Source organism: Apostichopus japonicus, chromosome 20 (genome assembly GCF_037975245.1).
Source record: "Apostichopus japonicus isolate 1M-3 chromosome 20, ASM3797524v1, whole genome shotgun sequence".
NCBI classification, from domain to species: Eukaryota; Metazoa; Echinodermata; class Holothuroidea; order Aspidochirotida; family Stichopodidae; genus Apostichopus; species Apostichopus japonicus.
This window is the reverse complement of record NC_092580.1, coordinates 11,820,659-11,841,564: the sequence shown is the minus strand read 5'-3', so window position 1 is coordinate 11,841,564 and position 20,906 is coordinate 11,820,659. Positions and strand designations below refer to the sequence as shown.

The following is a 20,906-nucleotide window of genomic DNA, read 5'->3' as shown; positions in this document are numbered from 1 at the left end:
AGAAGAAAAAATACAGAGAACAGCTATGCAAACATTCCAAATGTAACACGTTTCAAGGATAAATCAACAAGAAGAATAATAGCCAAAGTAAAACTTCCAAAGACTATATAAGCAAATGACACCAAGATAATATATATATATATATATATATATATATATATATATATATATATATATGTATATATATATATATATATATATATATATATATATATATATATATATATATATATATATATATATATATATATATAACTCTAAATGATACCTTAGGTCGACATTTACATTGACTTACACACTAAATTTAATCTAACCCTAACCCTTTTTTCTAACCCTAACCCTGAACCGACCCTAAGCAAACCTTGTAAATGAACGTTTTAGAGGACGGAGAACATTATAAAGCTATTTCCGACTATAAAAAAGTTTCTTAAAATGGTAGCAAAAACATTAGGTGTACACTGAAATGTCGACCTAAGGTACACTGTCGACCTAAGGTCGCTTTTTTTTATGCATACACTGTCGACCTAAGGTACCAAATAGACATATATATACTCTCTTAAAATGTTAGACTGAAGAATTCAGTCTTCTTTGAGACTGAAATTTTTTTCAGTGTTATACACTGAGTTTAGACTGAGAAACACTCTACTTAGACTGTATTATCAGTTACACCGTTCAGTCGCTGTTTTGGACTGACTTTATTAACCAATCAGCTAATCACATGTGGCATGTCATCTTACCATTTTCAGTCTCTGTATTCCACTGAAAAATGTATCCAATCAGAGAACAGAAATGCGCCTACGTCATCCGAAAACTTGCAAATACGCCGCACAAAAATAAGTGTGACAACGAGCGCTACAACTTGTGTACATATATACTACTATATTCTTCGCTTAGCCAGGTACTCGCTGTACTGTACGTACGCACGCCGTACACACAGCTAGGCATGAACGAGACAGACGACCGTATGTCTAAGCTAGAGTAAAGGTTATAAATTAGCAATGGCTGAGTCTTTAAGAACTTTTCTTACAAATAAAGGTTTCCACGAAGAAGTGATAACAGTGTTCGAGGGTATGTATGTATGTTTTTTGTTGTTTTCCAATTAATACAGAATAAAAGCTTGGCAGTTCGTAACGTTAGTTATTCTAGGCTTGTGCGCGAGGTAGGCCTAGCTAGGCTGTACTATAGCAAATAGGGCCTAGGCTGTTGTTATAATTGGTGGGGCCTATTAACACGATCGTCGGGCGAATAAGCACGCCGGTCCTGCATATGTACCCGATCGTCGGGCAAATCAGCCCGCCTGTCCTGCGTATGTACCCGATCGTCGGGCAAATCAGCCCGCCTGTCCTGCATATGTACCCGATCGTCGGGCGAATAAGCACGCTTGTCCTGCAGTATGTACTCGATCGTCCCAAAATGAATCTAGGCTAGGTTAACCTCATAACAAATACTTGGACATAATAATGCTCAAGAAATTGCAAAACACATTACTATTATGCATAGATTGTAAGCACCCTTAATTATTTGAAAAATGTAGTGACTGCTACAGCCATTACAGCATGAAGCTATCACGGTACCAGATCGTTGGGCAAATTAGCCCGCCTGTCCTGCATATGAACCCAATCGTCGGGTGAATAAGCACGCTTGTCAGGACTGCAATATGTACTCGATCGTCCCAAATGAATCTAGGCTAGGTTAACCTCATAACAAATACTTGAACATAATAATGCTCAAGAAATTGCAAAACACAGTACTATTATGCATAGATTGTAAGCACCCTTAATTATTTGAAAAAATGTAGTGACTTCTACAGCCATTACAGCATGAAGCTAACACGATTCTGTTAAACCATTACCATTGTATTTAAATCATGTGGAAACTGAAAAAGAATTGGTATGCTTTTGTTATTTTATTAAACATGTAGTGGGCTATCAGTCTTTATTATAAGATTTTACAGTAATATTACCATTCACTAATGTTATGAAATCAGTTTCTTTTACAAGCAGATAGACATATTAGTGAAATCAGTAGGCTAAAATGTAAATCATATTCCTTGTTCACTGGTTTTCTATGCTGATGTAATGGAATCAGGAGATGTCATGAACAATTTATCCTTAAAAAGAGAAATTTCTGAAAACAACTAACAACAAACCTTGCTTGGTAACCATGTACCTGCCAAAATCAACATGATAACCCATAAATGTTAGGTTGAATTTGAATCCACCTTCACATAACACATCTCACCCGCCATGGATGACATATTGCTGCCTATTGTGAATTGATATATCTCCTTTGTACAATGCCAGTCATGTTCTTGTTTCTCCATTCTCTCCTAAATATTATTCTAGTCTAGTCTCTCTACCTCTCAACATATCTTTTTTTAAGAATGTTTTGATTTATACCATATTGCTTGTCCTTTATCACATTTATTTTTATCTTCACCAAACAGGAGGGCACAGATATTGAGAGTGCAGCACAGGGCAGACAAGGACAATATTGACAGCCTTTCATCCTATCTCTCGGACCAGAATTGAACCCCAAACAATTCTTCATTGTGGCAGATAAACTGGCCATTCCAGCTGGGACAGAGGCGTTGAACATACATTTAACATAGACTATGCTCCCCCTCTACAACACTAGTTTTGTGAGTTCCATGCTTCCATGGTGTATGGAATTTTGCAACCAACAGAAGTGAAGTCTCTCGTCCGTATCCATGCCACATCTATAAGGGCAGCCAGCATGGAGTTACTTCAAGGAGTGAATGTTACTTTTTTATTGCTCTGTAGTCCGGAACCACGTGTGTCAGCATGGAGTAGCTTTAAAAGGGTGTGAAGACTCGCGCAAAAAGAACGTCTAATGCCGGTAATCTGACCTAGTTTCGAATGAGGTGTAACAGAAGTGTTAGACACTGCCATCGATCCCAGAAAATACAAACACAGCTTGCTACCGTCGGTAATTAGACACTAGTGTACAGTCAGTACATACAGCTACGGTCAATACCCACATTACAGTGTATAAACGATACATCGATGAACATCTCAGGTCCAGCTAAAGATATCAAGGTATCACGTTTCATTACTGTCTGTCTTTTTTAGCGACACGAACAAACATCACTTGCAAGCAACAGAAAGTTAACTTTTTCAGATGGCTGCATGCTGTTTGGGACAAATCTTCAATGCCTTTAAGGAGTAACTAACACATACCCTAAAACGTTAAATTGATTACCCGGAGTTTACAAACAGTTTTATATGAATAGGGAGGGCTCCAGAAATAAATATTTAATTGATTTTTGGTTTTTAAAAATGTTTTTTAATGATACTGATCTAATTATGAATGTAATTAAACAAACACCTAGTTGCCAAAAAAACTTTGTTGTATGATTTTTCGAGCATGTTATTTTAATGTTTACTTTAATGTTCCTACATTTCACTGCACTCACTATGTTGAAGGTTTATTTAATTAAGCAATTAATTAAGCTAATATTATTTATTGTGCACAATATTCCATAATTTGTTCCATGAAAAGCAAGTAACCTGATTATTATAAAGTCAGTAACTGTAGAAAATTCCATTTGAGAATATCCTTTCCTCATTATTCCCCCCCCCCCCATTTTTTTAAAATTTTAGTGATGTAATGAGTCAAAACTGTTTTCAATTTTTTAGTCCACTCTCGAGTGACATTTCTTTTTCAGCTAGAGGCCGACATTAAAGGATTCACGTGAGATAATTTATAAAACTTTAAATTTGATTGAAATCCCAATCAAAATCACTATATATGATTACTATCAGAAAGTTAAGAAATAATTGAGGGTGGTATAATAGTCACATGTACTGTTTTTGCATACAAATTTGCTTTATATGAATGCCATATCATGAAATCGTGAATGCAGTATATAATAGTTCATGTTTATCTAATAGCCATTATGAAGTTTGTGCCATTCTGTTAACTGCTTGTAATATGTTGTTTTGTGTGTGCTGGATAATGACTTTCAGCAATCGCCAATCTATATCATTGAAACACAAAGTATTAAATGTTCACCGCACTGATATATAGTTTGACCATTCCTAATATTTTATAAATAACCTGCTGAAAATTTGTCATATGTTTTCCCCATTTTGAAATCATTCTAAGAAAATTGTTGCTACTATACATTAATGATTTACAACTGGAAAAAAGGCAATGTACCAGATCCATTGTACTATCGTCGTGTTTCCATCATATCCCTTTTGTAAAGGCAGGATCGTATAGTTACTATATCCTTTACAGTGGAAAATTTAAAGTTCAGTGAGATCGGGAGATGGGATCAGCTGGGTATATAACCACTCAATTTACAGCTGTGTTGTCAATGAATTCCAGGGTATTACCACCTGGTGGTGACATACAAAGAATTTAAAGTGCTTTCTGTTACAGTGGTGTTGCCAGACATTTGAATCTTGGTTGGTGATATGTCTATTTGTGAATTCCTTCTCGGGGAGGGGTTCCCCAGGCCACCCATTGGCGACACCACTGATCTGTTCTCAGCTCACCTAATCCTTTCCAAAAAAATTAAAGAACATTTTAGATCCAGGCCCAATTCAAGCAGAAATTTGACAGATTAATATTGAACTGAAAATATGTCACTGTTATGTAAAGTATCTTTATAATTTGAACGTTTGTTGCAAAGATAACATGTTTTGTTGAACATCCCTCAGAATATTGTAGTTTTGATTTCTGTTTTTTTTAATATATTAAAAATTATATTAGAATATATAAGTGGGTTAGTGGGAATAAAATTACTGTTCGGTGGATATTGACAATTATATTTCTTGATGGAATACCATTTTTAATGTACTTTGTGTGTGACTGTCACAATGATTTTCTGGTCTTTATAGCCTAACATGATTGGATGTGAAGGTGAAGTCACTCCATGAAGTAGCACCTTTCAGTAAATTCCCCTGCATTAACAGATCATTGAATGTTGTCTTGATGACCTTAACTGCATCTTTATTGAAGAATTCCAGCACTTAGCCAACACGGAGGATCTATAGAAAAGCTTGTTCAATCCAGAATTTGCAATTTATAAAATTGACAGTATAGCTGTGATGTGTAATAATTCAGTCTAAAGGACCGACTGTTCAGTCTGATATCAGTCTTATAGACTGAAAGTATTCAATCTTATTAAGACTGGTGCTGCAATAAATCAGTCTAAACTGCTGACTGTTCAGTCTAAAGTGGTTTGATTTTCAGTCTATTAGACTGAAGAGTATTTAGTCTAATTAAGACTGACCTTCAGTCTTTACATTTCAGACTGGAATTCAGTCTAAGTAGTCTGATCCCTTATCCCATCCATCATTAGACTGAAATTTCAGTCGATTAGACTGAAATTTCAGTCTCTCATTTTAAGAGAGTATATATATATATATATATATATATATATATATATACCTAAGGTACCAAATAGACATATATATATATATATATATATGTGTGTGTGTGTGTGTGTGTGTGTGATCTATACGGTGCCTGTCTGGTACCATTTTATATTGCAAGAAAAGCAAAGAAAGAAGAATGAAGTTTCTTAAATACACATCAGCTATATTTAATTTAGATTACAATATACTTTTAGAAAAGGTAAATGCTGCTGCAAGAACTGAGTTTACAAGAATGGCTAATACGATTTAACAGTGATCAGAATCACCCTTCTATACTTTACTAAAAAGTCTCTTGCACAAATCGAGCAGAAATCTAAGAAATCCCCACAAAATACCGAACGTAAGTTTACAGAAACTCATTTATTTACCGTGCTGCTTTATACATTCCATCCAAGCACTTAGCATGTTTGTTGTAGTCTTTTTGCTATATCGTTTTATGTATTAACTTTTTGTATGTGTAGATGTATTTTATATCATATCCTATCATCTTAACATTTTTCCCCTTTTAACTTACTAGTTATTATTGGACTGTTTGTTGTAGTCTGTTTGTTATATCGTTTTATGTATTAACTTTTGTATGTGTAAATGTATTTGATATGATATGATATCTAAAAAAAAATCACCTTTTATATAAGTTATTCTTCTTGTTGAGGTGTTATATGACTCCTCTCTATAAATTTTATATGTATACTGGAAGGAAATAAAAAGAAGGAACAACATACTATAGTACAACTTGGAAACACTTGAACAATGGCACAGTTGTTTCCTTCTTTAAATCTGAGGATTCACACGAGGTTGGGTTGGATATTATGAATGTGCCTGTGAGCGTAAGAAATATTTTATATGTATACTGGAAGGAAATAAAAAAGAAGGAACAACATACTATAGTACTACTTGGAAACACTTGAACAATGGCACAGTTGTTTCCTTCTTTAAATCTGAGGATTCACACGAGGTTGGGTTGGATATTATGAATGTGCCTGTAAGCGTAAGAAAGATTTCACATTCCGTTTAAAGTTGAGTAGAAAAGCTTCCCAAAGCGTTTGAAGGATACTAAGAAACTATTGTCAGAGACATTTCACGTAATACGCTAACTTGAAAATGAAGAATTGCACACAATTTTCCGTAGTATGTGTGCTTCATAAGAGTTCCGACTTAACAGATTACGCCAATGGAACTATTATTTTTGCAGCTGCATGTGTTCACATTTCATCATATCCCTTGTCTATTTTATACAGTGTAGAAAATAGTGGGGGTTCTTTTAAAATAAATAGGACCAATATATCACCCTTTCAGCAGCCGGCTCTCCTTGCCCTCCCTACCTCAACATCCCTCTATCCGACACCATCCATGTCACCCAAGAAAAAGAATACTAAAACACTTATAACCGCCCATAACCCATACAAATTCCTTGTCTATGTTATACATTGCAACAAAACGTGGGCGTTCTTTTTAAAATGAATAAGACCAATATACCACCCCTTACAACAGCCGGCTCTCCTTGCCCTCTATACCACCTCCCTTCGTCATATCCGACTCCATCCATGTCACTCAAGAAAAACATACTAAAACACGTATGTTGTTACATGCGTATAACCAATGCAAATTCCTTTGTCGTTCCGTATATATCTGTTTATTTGTAATAGTTGTAGGAGTATAGTAAGTTGAGTCTCGTCTATCCGACATGCTCAAGTGATTAACCCCAGCCACGTATCACGATCTTGAGCAAGGTTTATTGCTTCCTCGAAATTGTTAATATTAACGTCCTTTTTGCGACTTGATTTTTCCAAGCAAGGTAGTCACGGGCCTTCCTTCCTATATTTGTAATGGCTAATAAAATAATGATACCTGGCCAGTGATTAACATTGTCGATTTATAATTATTGAGCTATAAAGTAAACTCTGTGTATGAGATATGCACGTTTTACAAACCTTCCATCGTAAAATCAAAAGACAGAGACTGAAGTTTCTATTGGTTTCTGTTGTTGGCAACTGTGTATATAATAGTTCGGTGAAGTATGGGGGGGGGGGGGGAGGCAGGTTGATGACATGATAAGTCCCGCCATTCTGAAGTGATAGTATACGTTTACTTTGCATTTTTAACAAGCCTGTCGTATAACACCAAGCAATCATTTGTCATGATCCTTCAAGTAGTACGCAATAAATAAATATAATATCGATCGCTGTTTCGGTTTCTGTCTAATACAGAGATCGATATAAAAGACGTGTTAGGATTGTTTATTTCTTATACTATTTCTGATTAGTCTCACGGTTCAGAGTGTGGACCCAATCTATTTCGACCGTTAACGTTGTACTATAGTCACCACTGGCAACAATGATGTTTCATCGCTCTTTCAGGAAGCGTATCCTGCATGGCCTTCTTCTGATTTTAACTGTTCTTCCCCGTTGGAGTAAGGACCACCACGTACTACGTTATAATTGGGAATTAGTAGATAACTTAAAATTGAAATCAAAAGTCCATCACGTGACCTTACGATTATACTGATTTTGTCCGATCGAGTCAGTGACATAGTGGTGTGAACGTTAAAAACCTGTATGATTCGTTGTGAATTCAGGAAAGGCAAATATTGCAGTTCCAAGCAGACTTGTATCTTTATATAGTATTTGATTCCTTACTATATTCGTACCCCGATCGTAATTGAGTACATTTTCCAGTGTATACTCACCGTACCGTACTGAAGTGTGATTCAAAAGTTATCGAACCTGTAAGTGCTAATTGCCAGGACGCTGCTGGATCTTTCCAACAAATCAGTCACAATGCATCATGCGCGATGATTAATCAGAAATGCATGATTTCTATTTGTTTTGTTTTGTTAAAGTTGAATGCGGCGATAATGAAGTCCACCGTGATCTACAGGCCACCCTAATGACAAACTACACGGTTTCTCTGCGACCAGTCAAGGATACCACAGATACAGTTAAAGTTGGGTTCAGATTTACGCCAACTATTTCTGTTCTCGTAAGTACTTTTACATTTTGTTTTTCTCGAAGCTATATGTCCATCCTGTAAAAAACGATTTTAGTATTAAGTTACTACTTTCATGTAAATGCGCATGTGGCTTCAAAACTGTTTAGTAAACAAACGCCAGGAAAGAAAATGAGCTTAACATAATCAGGCGCGAATGCAGGGGTTGCACCTACCCCTTTCGAAGCCCACAACCTCCCCCCCCCCCTGGAGAAAGTAAAATAATATACCTCAAAGGGTGCATTTTGAGGCTTACTTATAGACTATTAATTAACTGTCAACGCCACAACGCCAGTGTTGTGCCAATATATTTTATTTTTTATTTTGGAACGCAAAAAATCCCCTGAATGAACGGTTTATTCGGACAGACGATAGAGGGTCACTGGAGGGGGAGGGGAAGGGGGCATTGCCTAGGGGCATCCCCCCCCCTCCATTTTGCGCATCCCACATGTTCCATCACTCTTATACGCTCATAGTTATAATACCACGTTCATTTCGATTCAGGTTTTTGACCGTACTTGGTATCGAGTCGACTCTTGCTTTTCTCAGGGGTGGGTCGATACCTCCATAATCACCCCCATCCCCGAATTTACGTCACTGCCTGGATCTGTCCCTAGGTGATATCAAATGCTGCGCCGGCAACAAAAGTGATTAACAAACAAAGCTATAGGTGACCTTCCATGTGATTTAGAACCTGGTGTAATATATGGTGCACACAGTCTGGACAGACGTTCCTATATACTCACACTACTCAGACCTCCAATATCCTTTACTCCAATTGAGAGTTTCTAGGCGAAGTAGTTGTTGATGTGTTTAAATATGTGTACAAAGTGCAAGAAAGAGATCAATGAAAAGAACTGCAATGTATCTCCAGTTTAATTAAATAGGCCCTGTACGTCATTATTTATATATTTACGGTACGTTTTTTCTGTTAATTCAAGGCTGAACATGAACAACATCTCCACCTGCGTGGGATGATGAAGCTGGTGAGTAAACAATAATCTACTATATATTAAAACACCAACAAGTGCATGTGGATCACGTATCCTTTCGACAATTCTCACTCATATATAGCTATATATAAGAGGTCTTAAACAGGGTATTCAATAAAGCTACGTTCAAGTTTATACATATCGTGTTTCCCTACAACATCATTAATTTGTAGTGCCTGGCATGTTGTCGATACAATGTATATAACGTTGAAGTTCATATAACTGATTACGGATCTAAATTCAACATTACTTACATTGCTAAATTTTGTCAGCCCAGTGGACAACCCCCCCCCCCCCCACCACCACCAAAATTTGAACCAATATAACCAGATAACGTCTTTCGGAACTAAATGCAATCACTTATTACTAAACTTACATTACTAAATTTCGTCAACCATTAATGCACGGTGCGGCCACTTGCAGTGGAATTCCCTTCCATCCCCCTCCCGCAATTTGGTCCACTAAAACATAATGAATGGAGCTGCATCACTTATTTTCTTTCTAATTCTGCACTGCACAAGACTTGGGAGGATTATCGACTGTCATGGCAACCAGATGAGTATGATGGTATCCTGGAGACGAGACTTCCTTTGACATCGCAGGGTGAAGAGCTCATTTGGAGGCCAGAACTGGTACTGAACGAAAGGTCAGATATTAATGCTCAATTGGACATCAAACAATTTCACCATTGTTAAAGAAAATGGACAATCTTATCCCGAAAAATGTGTTGTTGTTGTTTTTTTCTTCTCGAAATCTCAACCATTTTAATTACTTTGACTTTGACTTTCAATTTTTTGTTGACTTTTTATAACTTTCACACAGCGTGAGTACAGACTTTGCAAGTTTCATACCGGATACAACCGCCGTCGTAGTGAAACATACGGGAAAGATTTACTGGTACACTTTAGCAAACATGCAGTCTTTCTGCAGTGTTTCCGTTCGTAACTATCCGTTCGATAAACAAACTTGCCATTTGACATTTACAACGTGGCTCTACCAGACAACACAGGTAAATATTTCTATGATCGAAGTATGATAACATATATTCTTAAAGTTTAAAACAAAATGACGTACATTCACACACACGAACACACGCAACCATGTTTGTATTACATTCAGACCGAGGACCCCATTGTATTTTCCATTGTTCAAATCCACGTACCCTAACGTTAACAATACCCCATACAATAGAATATTTCCGAGGACGTGGTGATTCTTTAGAAATCACAACCGAGGACCTGAAATTCTTTTGTTCAAGTCCTCGGTCAGATAGAAAAACAAACGCACACGCACACATGCAGGTGTGTTTAACATTCAGTCCGAGGAACCCGTTGTTTTTCCATTGTTCATATCATAGAAATTGAAATACTTCAATTTAGGCTATGGTTCATATCCACGTACCCTAACCTTAACCATACCCATAAAATATAATTCTTCTGAGGACGCGGTGATTCTTTTGAAATGAAGTTCGGGGACTTGTTATTCTTTTCTTCAAGTCCTCAGTTAGAAATACGAAACAAGTATACACAGATACACATTATGCCTGTTTGTAAATGGATTGGCCAAAATAATGAGTGATTCGAATCACCCTGGTAATGGTTTATTTAATTTTGTTCATCTTCAAATCGCCGTCTCTGCACTTTCAGGGGGAAATAAGCGTCTAACGGATAGTCCCCCTCTCCCCCACCCCGGCATCTGCTGTGAAATTATTTAATTCGTCATAATGGGAATCTGTATTTTCTGTTTAGTTTGTTATTGGTCCTATTTTTAGTCTTTCACAAGTTTGACACTTTTCAGCCTTTTCCTACATATTCTTTTATTAACGTTTTCAAATCACATTTTAGATTTCTTACATTTGTTTGCATATATCTTTAAATATTTTTTTATTATAAATTGCTTACTCATATTTTTTACGGAGCAGGAGGAACGTTATGATTTTCGATTTGTAAAATGTGTATACATTGACTGAATAAATAATGAAAATGAAAAATCACTGTACTATAAACAGTCTTTCTGTGAATCTCTGATAAATTTTACACCTCGTATATGTTAAGACGTTTTCTGTATTCTATTTGCGTTTGGTGGTCAGCGGATAGTGAGGACTTCTTTTGTTTTCTCATATACCTTCATCTCAACAGCAAGAGTTTTATGCTGTCACAGACCTGATTGACGGTAAGGCTTACAAACAATATGATATCAAACATGGTCTATGGAAACTCGATATTGCAACAGTTGATGCTAACGTGGCCTCTTATGACTGTGATAGCTGTGAAAACCAAACACAATCTTACGTACACTACGTTTTGGAACTCAGAAGAGGTGAAAGGTTTTCCCATTTTCTGGCCATAATTCTCCCATGTTTAATTTTGTCAGGAATGACTACCGTCGTAATCTTTTTATCTGACAAGGAAGAGACACATACGCCTGAGTTTGGACTAACTTGCGTCTTAACTTTGTTTGTGTCCTTGACGTTCGTTTTCACCAAGCTGCCATCCACTGGACAACCTATAATAGGTACGTGATATATATATATATATATATATATATATATATATATATATATATATATATATATATATATATATATATATATATATACCATCTTTTGAAACAATCCGTCTACACTTCACGGTACTGTTTTGCACGTTTTTTGTTTTGTTTACTCAGCATAAAGTCATTCAGGTGAGATACAGTGGTATTAGCACTAATAATTAATTGTTCCAACTGGCTGCATATGATGTACTGCACTATGAATATTCATTCAAATACCTATACTAGCGTCAGTATTCACAGAACGTGACTGAAGTGAATGGTTGTATCTCATCATGTTAGGTGTGAAGAGTTTCTGCATGATTCTAACTTATATAATCACATATTAAGATTCAAATGATAGAATCGATATTATTTGAATGATCATGACGATTAGAGACGACTTCTGAGCGTGGTGAGGTGGTAAAGAACCAATCGGTTTGGTGGGGGGAGACGGGGAGGGGAGGGGAGGGGGAGGGGGAGACGGGGAGGGGAGGGGGAGGGGGAGGGGGAGGGGAGGGGGTGGAGATATATTCGCGATACCTAATTAGTAATATTTTACGGAAGCCAAAATGGGACACTTTAACTATTTTTTTTTATCTCAAATACAGAGTTGTATGTATGTTGTATTCTGGAAGTTCACTTTTGTATCATTAACGTTATTTCATCTTTGTATATTTCGCAATTTTCGAGATAACGACTGTATTTCTATGTAGTGTTCTTTCTGGGCGACCGTACTCGCCGATCTTTTTTTGCATTATTGTTCCGCCTCATGTATTTTATCTTCCATATATAGGTAGCTATATCATCTGGCTCATTATCGAGGGCGTGATGGTTACTGTATACGGACTGATCAACGCTCGCAACTTGCGCATGGAAAGACCCAGGATGCCATGGCTGAGGAAAATGAAACAATTCATAGTTGGCGTGAAAATAGTTTCATCAATCATTTATGGCATTATCTTTGCTGTTGTGTTTTCTAAATAATAGTAGGTTATCCCCGTGTTCCGTTAACCGGTTCATGTTCAAGGCAAAAAGAAAAAGAAAGAAAGTAAAAACGCGTAATAAATAAAAAATGAAAATTACACGGGATGCACCGGAATATGAATGTAGTAAGTTAGTAACTGTAAGTAGCCATTGTTAATTCTTAATTGCTCTGAATGTATAGGAAGAGTGTATTTTCCAATTTATTCCTACTACAATTACCACGGTGGAAGCACGGGAGAGGCACGAAAACGTTTGAGTGATCAAGTCCCTTTCACCCGCATGCTCACCTATTATTGGCGACGTCAATGATTATTCCTTTAAACGCCCTCTTAAATTAAGAGACACTTTCCTTTGTGTATTCGATGAAATCGTAACCTATGCAGTCATTCAGTAAAGTTAACAGTTTTATTTTTGTTGGGAACGATCACACTAATTTTTTCGTCTGTTTTCACTCGAAAAAAAAAACAATGTTTGGGTTGACATCAAATTTTGAACCAGTCTGGACTTCGAACAAGAAGTGAGTATTTTTTCCAGTCATTATATACAAGTGTGCGTTCGGCCCTGTGGCCCCATCCCATCCCGCCCCACCCCCACACCACCCACACCCCAACCACACCCTCATCCCCATCGAAATCACAACATGGTTATTGTTTGAAACGAGTAACACCCGTTGATGATAGGAAGGTTTAACAAATTACAGATGTATTCATTCACACATTATACTACCAACCTATTCTTCATTTTTCTGTACCATTTAAATGAATACGACAATGGACACAAAGAAATAAACATGACCCATAATCACCCCTCAAAGAGCATTACCACAAGATTACTTAATATAGCCTTTATTTGTCTGTAGCACAACCTCCATTATGATCCATTTGGATAAATCGATTGAGAGAGAAGGAGCGTCGTTCCTTAGTGAATATATAGAACCATCAGAATATCTTTTTTCACAAATGTTCCTATACAATATGTGCACACACCCATCAACTCTCTTCATTTTTTCATTAGGGAAAAGAGCGAAGAGAGAACACTGTAGACAGACATAATTTGAATCCTCTCTCGATAACAATTACTAACCTAAAATTCTGAACTGTGAGCTAAACCGCATAATAACATAGAATTTCTACCTACATAATACAACAGCATGGATGAAAGGTACTTCTGGGGACCGTAGAAATAGTATGACGTTCGTGGAAGCGTAGCCGCAGTTTTCCCTGCTCTGTTTCGCCACACAATGCACAATCCATGTGAAACGTGTATGGAACGCGGAAAGGGTCAACATTTGGCGCCGTCCACTCAGAAATGGTCGTTCGCTCAGAAACCGTCCACTTAGAGATCGCCGCTCAAATACAGCAGCCGTCCATTTTGAAATCGCCGTTTAATGTGAGGCGCCGTCCACTTAGAGATGGCCGTTGATACACAGACCGTCTAATCAGAGATTGCCGCGCAAACACACCATACTTTTCGTGAACCGTCCATTCAGAAATGGCCGTTAACTTATAAACCGTCGCGACTGAGAAATCGTCGTGATTCAGAAATCGTCCATTCAGAGATTGTTCACTCAGAGATCGTCGTCTCAGAGATCGTCCATTTGAGTGACAGCCAAACTTGCATATTTATATCGTGGGCGAGGCGTGAACTTTTCAATCAAAGAGTCGAGGTGCGTCGACCGTTCGCACTCGTATATTCGTTCATTGAATTTTCAATCACAAATTAAAATAGATCAAAACGATGATATACAACTCGAGGAATTTGTGAAAATCGGTGTCAACAACAGAAGAACGGCAGATTTGCTTGATTGCAGTGAATCAACTGTTATAAAAGGAGGCGTGCTTCTTTAGGCCTATGGAAAAAAGATGGATCTTTCGCAATACAAACCTAACGTTAGTATGATGAGTGTATAAGTACGGTGCTGGTATTCCTCAGCTTGCGGCCAATCTGTAATACTAGACTTGACCCTCATATTCGTTTGTTTTGATGCATTTCATTCAGTATCGGTTCGTACTCAATCTTCGGGAGTTTGTGCATGTTGAGACGACGTACAATTAAGCCCATTGGTATTTTTAATTAATAATTCGTGATTACCAGTTGTAATTTTCCACAAACAAATATTGATTTGTTAGTACGAATTATAATTTTGCTGTAATGAAATACTTGTATGTTTTAATGAAATGTTACTTGTTAAAAATGAGTTATTACTTCATTATGATGAATTATTAATTTGTAACAATTAATGTCGTATTAATAAGTACCACACATGAAGAATTTTTAACATGCAATTATATACAAATTTTTATTTCATACGAATTGTAATTTCTTTAAATGATTATTTATTTGTTAATACAATTTATTTGTTTTAATGATATACTATTACATTTGTCATGAAACGTTACTTGGTTACACTGAATTTACTAATTCATAATAAGGGATCATTAAGTGTTTACAATGTTTTGTAAATTTGTAACAGCTAGTGGAATTACTATTGTGTAATGCCTATAGTATTTCATAGTTACAATTTATTTATTCATTATTGAAAATTAAAACTTAAATGTTAACATTTGTAGTTACCAGTGTTAACAGTTATGATCATCTATGGTCATCATGATACACATCACATTTTCCATTGCCAAGAATATGTTAATTTTGATGCTCAGTTACTGAAGGCATACATGTTAAGTCATCACTTTCTTTTATTTTGACAAATGCTGAGCTCATGGAAGGTCAAATCTCGGTCAAATTGATTAGACCAATGAAAAAAAGCTGGGCATAGCGACGAATGTTACTACATTCCAAATTAGTTAATCCTGTTTGTCTATGAGTTGCCTGTTCCCTTTCGAAGTTACGGGAAACTTCTTCGGTATTTTCGACCCCAACGTGTGGATTATTTCTTCCATCTTATTTCTTTTGGATTCTTGAAACTTTCATTGCATGTGGTCTACGGTGTACCCTGAAAAAGGGAGGGGCGCCGCAGGGCCGACTTGAATGAGGCGGGAACAACAGCGTTCTACTGTAACAGCTCGGTGTAAGTTACTGGGCGGGAGCACAGCCGGTAAATAGTCCGCGCCCACTTAATGCATACGTATACAGCCATTGTCAAGGGAGGACGAATTAAAAGTAGGCGCGGCTCAGCATCGACCGGCGATTTGTAAGTGGGCGATTTCTGAGTCAACGGCCATTTTTGAATGAGCGCTTTCTGTACTTCAACGGCGATTTCAAAATGGGCGGTTGTTGCATTTGAGCAACGATCTCTGCAGAGTGGACGGTCTCTAGGGGAACGACCATCTCTGAGTGGACGGCGCCTCCCGTTAAACGGCAATTTCTTAGTGGGCTGCTGCTTGTATTTGAGCGGCGATCTCTAAGTGAACGGTTTATGTGTGAACGACCATTTTTAAGTGGACTGTGCCTCACGTTGACCCTTTCCGCGTTCCATAGAGGTCAGTGGTACGGTAGTGTAACGGGGCTGGTGTAAGTTTCAAGGTGTTTCGACGACAGATAAGTTGACCTGTGGCGTTACTCCGTTTTCAATACGATTTAAGAACCAAAAGCTTGTACTGTGGTCATGGCGCGTTAAAATGAAATGAACGTGCATATAGCTTGACGAATGCAAATCTAGTCAAAAATCAAGAATTCCCTGGTTACGCAAGTCATGCGTTTTGAATGTTTTGATGGGGCACCGTACATACGTTGCTCGGCTTGGTTTACTGCAACTTCGCAAATGGGAGACCAAAATCCGCACTTAATGGACCTAATGTTATAGTCGTTCATTGACCTTGAACAGAGGGGCCTACCGTGAAAATGTACGGAAAATTCGTCCTTTTATATCTCGGCGAGACGATTTCACTGGATACAGAAATACGACTCAAAAGTCCTTAGATATAGTCATGATAACAATCATATTAAAAGATATGTATGAAAAACAGATTAAAGATATGATGGAAACTCAAATTTGTACCTAAAAACGATGTCACTACGGATGCTGTCTAGTGACATTTACATAATTTGTGTTTAGTAGGTACTGTAGCAATTTCGTGGCTCCCATGCATTAGATTAAGGATCAAATAGAGAACAAACTACTATTATTGATGGGGTTAATTTGATGCAAGACCAGTTACAATTGGTGTACCCCAGGGATCCATATTGGGTCCACTTTTATTTATCAGTTATATTAATGACCTTCCTACTGTAGTTTCGAATTGTAAGATTTTTCTTTATGACCATGATACTGCCATCATATATAGTTCAAAAAACGAATTAGATATTAAAAGTGTCATAAATTTGGACCTGGAAGCTGTTTCTGATTGGATGAACACTAATAAGCTGACACTTAATGCTTCTAAAACCAAGGTTATGACATTTGGATCTTTCAAATTATAAAAAAATTAATCCCCTCAATGTAAAGCTTGATAATGATATTCTTGAAAATGTGTATGTATTCAAATACCTTAAATAGGAAATTCATATTGACAAAATTACTGCAAAAATATCACAGAAACTGGGTATTATAAAAAGACTTAGTTGGTGTGTTGACCAGCATACACGTAATAATCTGTACAACGCTCTAATTGTACCCCATATTGATGATTGTTCTGCCGTTATAATGATTGACAAATTAATATTAATAAAAAAGACATTTTCAGATGAAGTACCCTAATGATATCATCCATTTTGCTGTTGCCAGATTCATTTACAAAATAGATTTAAAAAAATCTTCGCAATACCAAAAATGCTACGATGATGTGTTTTTCATAGTAAGATTTAAAGACAAATCAGCAATTTTGTTCGGCAATCAAATTTAGCCACCAGAAATTCCCATTAAAGGGTATGAGATGGTAGGCTTATTATGTGTGCACAAATGGTCAACAAAGTGCGATATCTCATCCATTTTAAAGGTAGGGGTGTGATAACAATTATCACTATTAGAAATATGTTTACAATTATCGCTGTAAAAAATACGTAGGCATATAGGCTTGGTGGACTAGGACGCTCTAGGTAAGTATAACATTTGAGCATTCGGGCTCCAAAGTATTATAAATATTATAATATAAACCCCGTGCACCCCTCCCCCATCCACCCCGTTTGTTAGAAGCATATCTTCTGATTAGCGACACTTATACTAATAATAAATCAGCGAGAGCAGGTAGTAATTACTTTATGACTAAAGAATTTTGTTGTTGTTAAATTTCTTAGTTACACTGTCATTTAACTCCATACTCAACACCACACTCCCCGATACCCTACCACCCTAATGAAGGAAACTTCCTCGTGACTCGCAGTACGCAATGATCTTTGTTCTATTTAATTGAACCTTACTGAGTCTCCCAACTTAAAGTATATTTTGCCAAATAGAATATAGTAAAAGTAACAAAGTTTTAGGTAATCAATTAGGGGATTCTCTTTGTTAAATAAGGCATTGTATTATCGGCACCTTCCGATAAGCGTAACTTAGGGTTAACAGTTATCAGCGAGAGCAGGCAGTATAATGATATTAACTTATATATATTTTTTTCAAATCTCATATAGAACGAATTATCAGGTCCTCATGGTTACATTGTCATTTACCACCACCCGTGCCCCCCCCCTCCGCCCCACCCTTCCTAAACCCACACTCACCGCTTCTCTTACATCCTAATGCAGGAAATATCCTCGTAAAAACGCGATGATCTATGTCCCTCATTAATATAATGCTTGGGAGCCACGAAAGTGCTACAGTACCTACTATACACACATTATGTAAATGTCACTAAACGGCATCCGTAATGACATCGTTTTTAGGTTCAAATTTGAGTTTATCTTGTCTCGAATCTGCTTTTCATAAATATATTTTAATATGATTGTTATAATGACTATATCTAAGGACTTTTGAGTGGTTCTGTATCCAGTGAAATCGTCTCGCCGAGATATAAAAGGATGAATTTTCCATACATTTTCACGGTAGGCCCCTCTGTTCAAGGTCAATGAACGACTATAACATTAGGTCCATTAAGTGCGGAATTTGGTCTCCCATTTGCGACATTGCAGTAAACCAACCTGAGCAACGTATCTACGGTATCTCTTAAAGTACATCATTATTAACAAAGCCGAAAAGAATTTTTAGAATCTTTGGTGTCATTTTAAAAGTATTTCATCTGCTTACCTTACAAACACATTCACCTTGGAATGTCCTAACCCCCCCTCCCCCACCCACCCCGTTGGTTAAAGCTATATCTTTCAATAAGCGACACTTATTCTAATAATAGATCAGCAAGAGCAGGTAGTAATTACTTCATGACCTAATTTTTTATATTTTTTTTAAATAAATTTCTTAGTTTCACTGTCATTTAACTCCATACTCAAAAACACACTCCCCGATACCCTTCCGTCCTAATGTAGGAAACGTCCGCATGACTCACAGTACGCAACTATCTTTGTTCTATTTAAATGATCATTACTGAGTCTCCCAACTTCAATCATATTTTTCCAAATAGAATATAGTAAAAGTTACAAAGTAATGAATTAGGAGATACTCTTTGTTAAATAAGGTATTGTATTATCGGCACCTTCCGATCCGCGTAACTTAGGGTTAACAACTTAACAGTTATCAGCGAGAGCAGGCAGTAATGATATTAACTTATATATATTTTTTCAAATCTCATATAGAACGAATTATCAGGTCCCCATGGTTACATTGTCATTGACCACCACCCCGTGCCCCCCTGTCCCACACTTCCTGAACCCACACTCACCGCTTCTCTTACATCATACGAAACGATCTTTGTTGTCTATTTCATACATTGTAGAAAATGGTGGGGTTCTTTTAAAATAAATAGGACCAATATATCACCCTTTGAGCAGCCGGTTCTCCTTGCCCTCCTACCTCAACATCCCTCTATCCGACACCATCCATGTCAACCAAGAAAAACATACTAAAACACTTACATCCGCCAATAACCCATATAAATTCCTTGTCTATTTAATACATTGCAACAAAACATGGGCGTTCTTTTTAAAATTAATCAGACCAATTTATTACCCCTTTCAACAGCCGGCTCTCCTTGCCCTCTATACCACCTCCCCTCGTCATATCCGACTCCATCCATATCACTCAAAAAAACATACTAAAACACGTATGTTGATACCTGCGTATAACCCATGCAAATTCCTTGTCTATTTTGTACATTATAGTAAACTATGGACGTTCTTTTCAAAATCAATAAGACCAATGTACCACCCCTTCGATTATTTTCTTCTTACGTAAGGTGATTCCACCTACCCCCCCCCCCCTCCTCTCCCATGTGACAGTGAACATTCACGGTGTACCCTATGGCTACTACACAAAAGTGACGAATACTAGTCTGTGACAGGACGAAACTTCAAAATTTAGTTCTAGCATAGTGACGAATGTCTAAAATTAACTGAAAATGACATGACATAACGACGAATATGTTTACACTAAAATTACTACTTTGTAAGAAATTTTTCAATCAGCAACAAATATGAGAACTCAAAGTTCTATTTGCTATATTTAAAATATTGACAACTTTCAGTACAAAAGATCCTTTTTTCATTACGCTATATATACTAAAGTCAAAATGTGAAAATCTTTAAAGCGCGTTTTCTCAAAACTCTCATTTTGAACATTCGTCACTACGCCAGAACGGTGACGATATATATAACATTAACATTGTTAACACTGTTGACAATCATTTCAATCCTTTCGGTCATAATAACTTACTAGTTATTCTGGATGTGAGCTAACAAGCACAATGAAAGTACCATACGACAGCATTACATGGCTCATATGCCCCACCTGCCTGTTGGATAATCCGACACTCATGGATACTAATTATATATTAATCCGTAGTACATGAGTCTAAGAAGATATAAAGCTATGCATGTTTCACGGTTGGGAACAATTGCGAAGATTATGACTGTGATAATCTCAGAAGCGGTAATCCGTGGAACTAAGAGGATGGGTAGGTCGATGTATTAAGCATTGGTGCAAGAACCATGATACGTATAA

The 20,906-nt window shown here is 36.9% G+C and overlaps 1 protein-coding gene and 1 long non-coding RNA gene across 3 annotated transcripts; both read left to right on the top strand.

Annotated features, from left to right (window-relative positions):
* The first annotated feature begins 542 nt into the window (after nt 1–542).
* Nucleotides 543–4,678, top strand: LOC139961737 (uncharacterized). The gene is made up of 2 exons (XR_011790974.1): nt 543–1,068; nt 2,447–4,678. It is a non-coding gene; the product is annotated as an uncharacterized lncRNA (long non-coding RNA).
* Nucleotides 4,679–7,451: 2,773 nt separating this feature from the next.
* Nucleotides 7,452–13,395, top strand: LOC139961588 (neuronal acetylcholine receptor subunit beta-3-like). Of its 2 annotated transcripts, none has more exons than XM_071960896.1 (7): nt 7,452–7,818; nt 8,248–8,387; nt 9,335–9,379; nt 9,907–10,031; nt 10,208–10,394; nt 11,524–11,899; nt 12,711–13,395. In XM_071960896.1, exons 1-7 carry the CDS (start codon nt 7,743–7,745, stop codon nt 12,899–12,901), a joined length of 1,140 nt encoding a protein of 379 aa, XP_071816997.1. In that variant the 5' UTR covers nt 7,452–7,742; the 3' UTR covers nt 12,902–13,395. The 2 variants fall into 2 exon arrangements, with proteins under 2 accessions (XP_071816997.1, XP_071816999.1); XM_071960898.1 differs by lacking the exon at nt 7,452–7,818 and adding an exon at nt 7,851–8,133.
* Nucleotides 13,396–20,906: the final 7,511 nt, after the last annotated feature.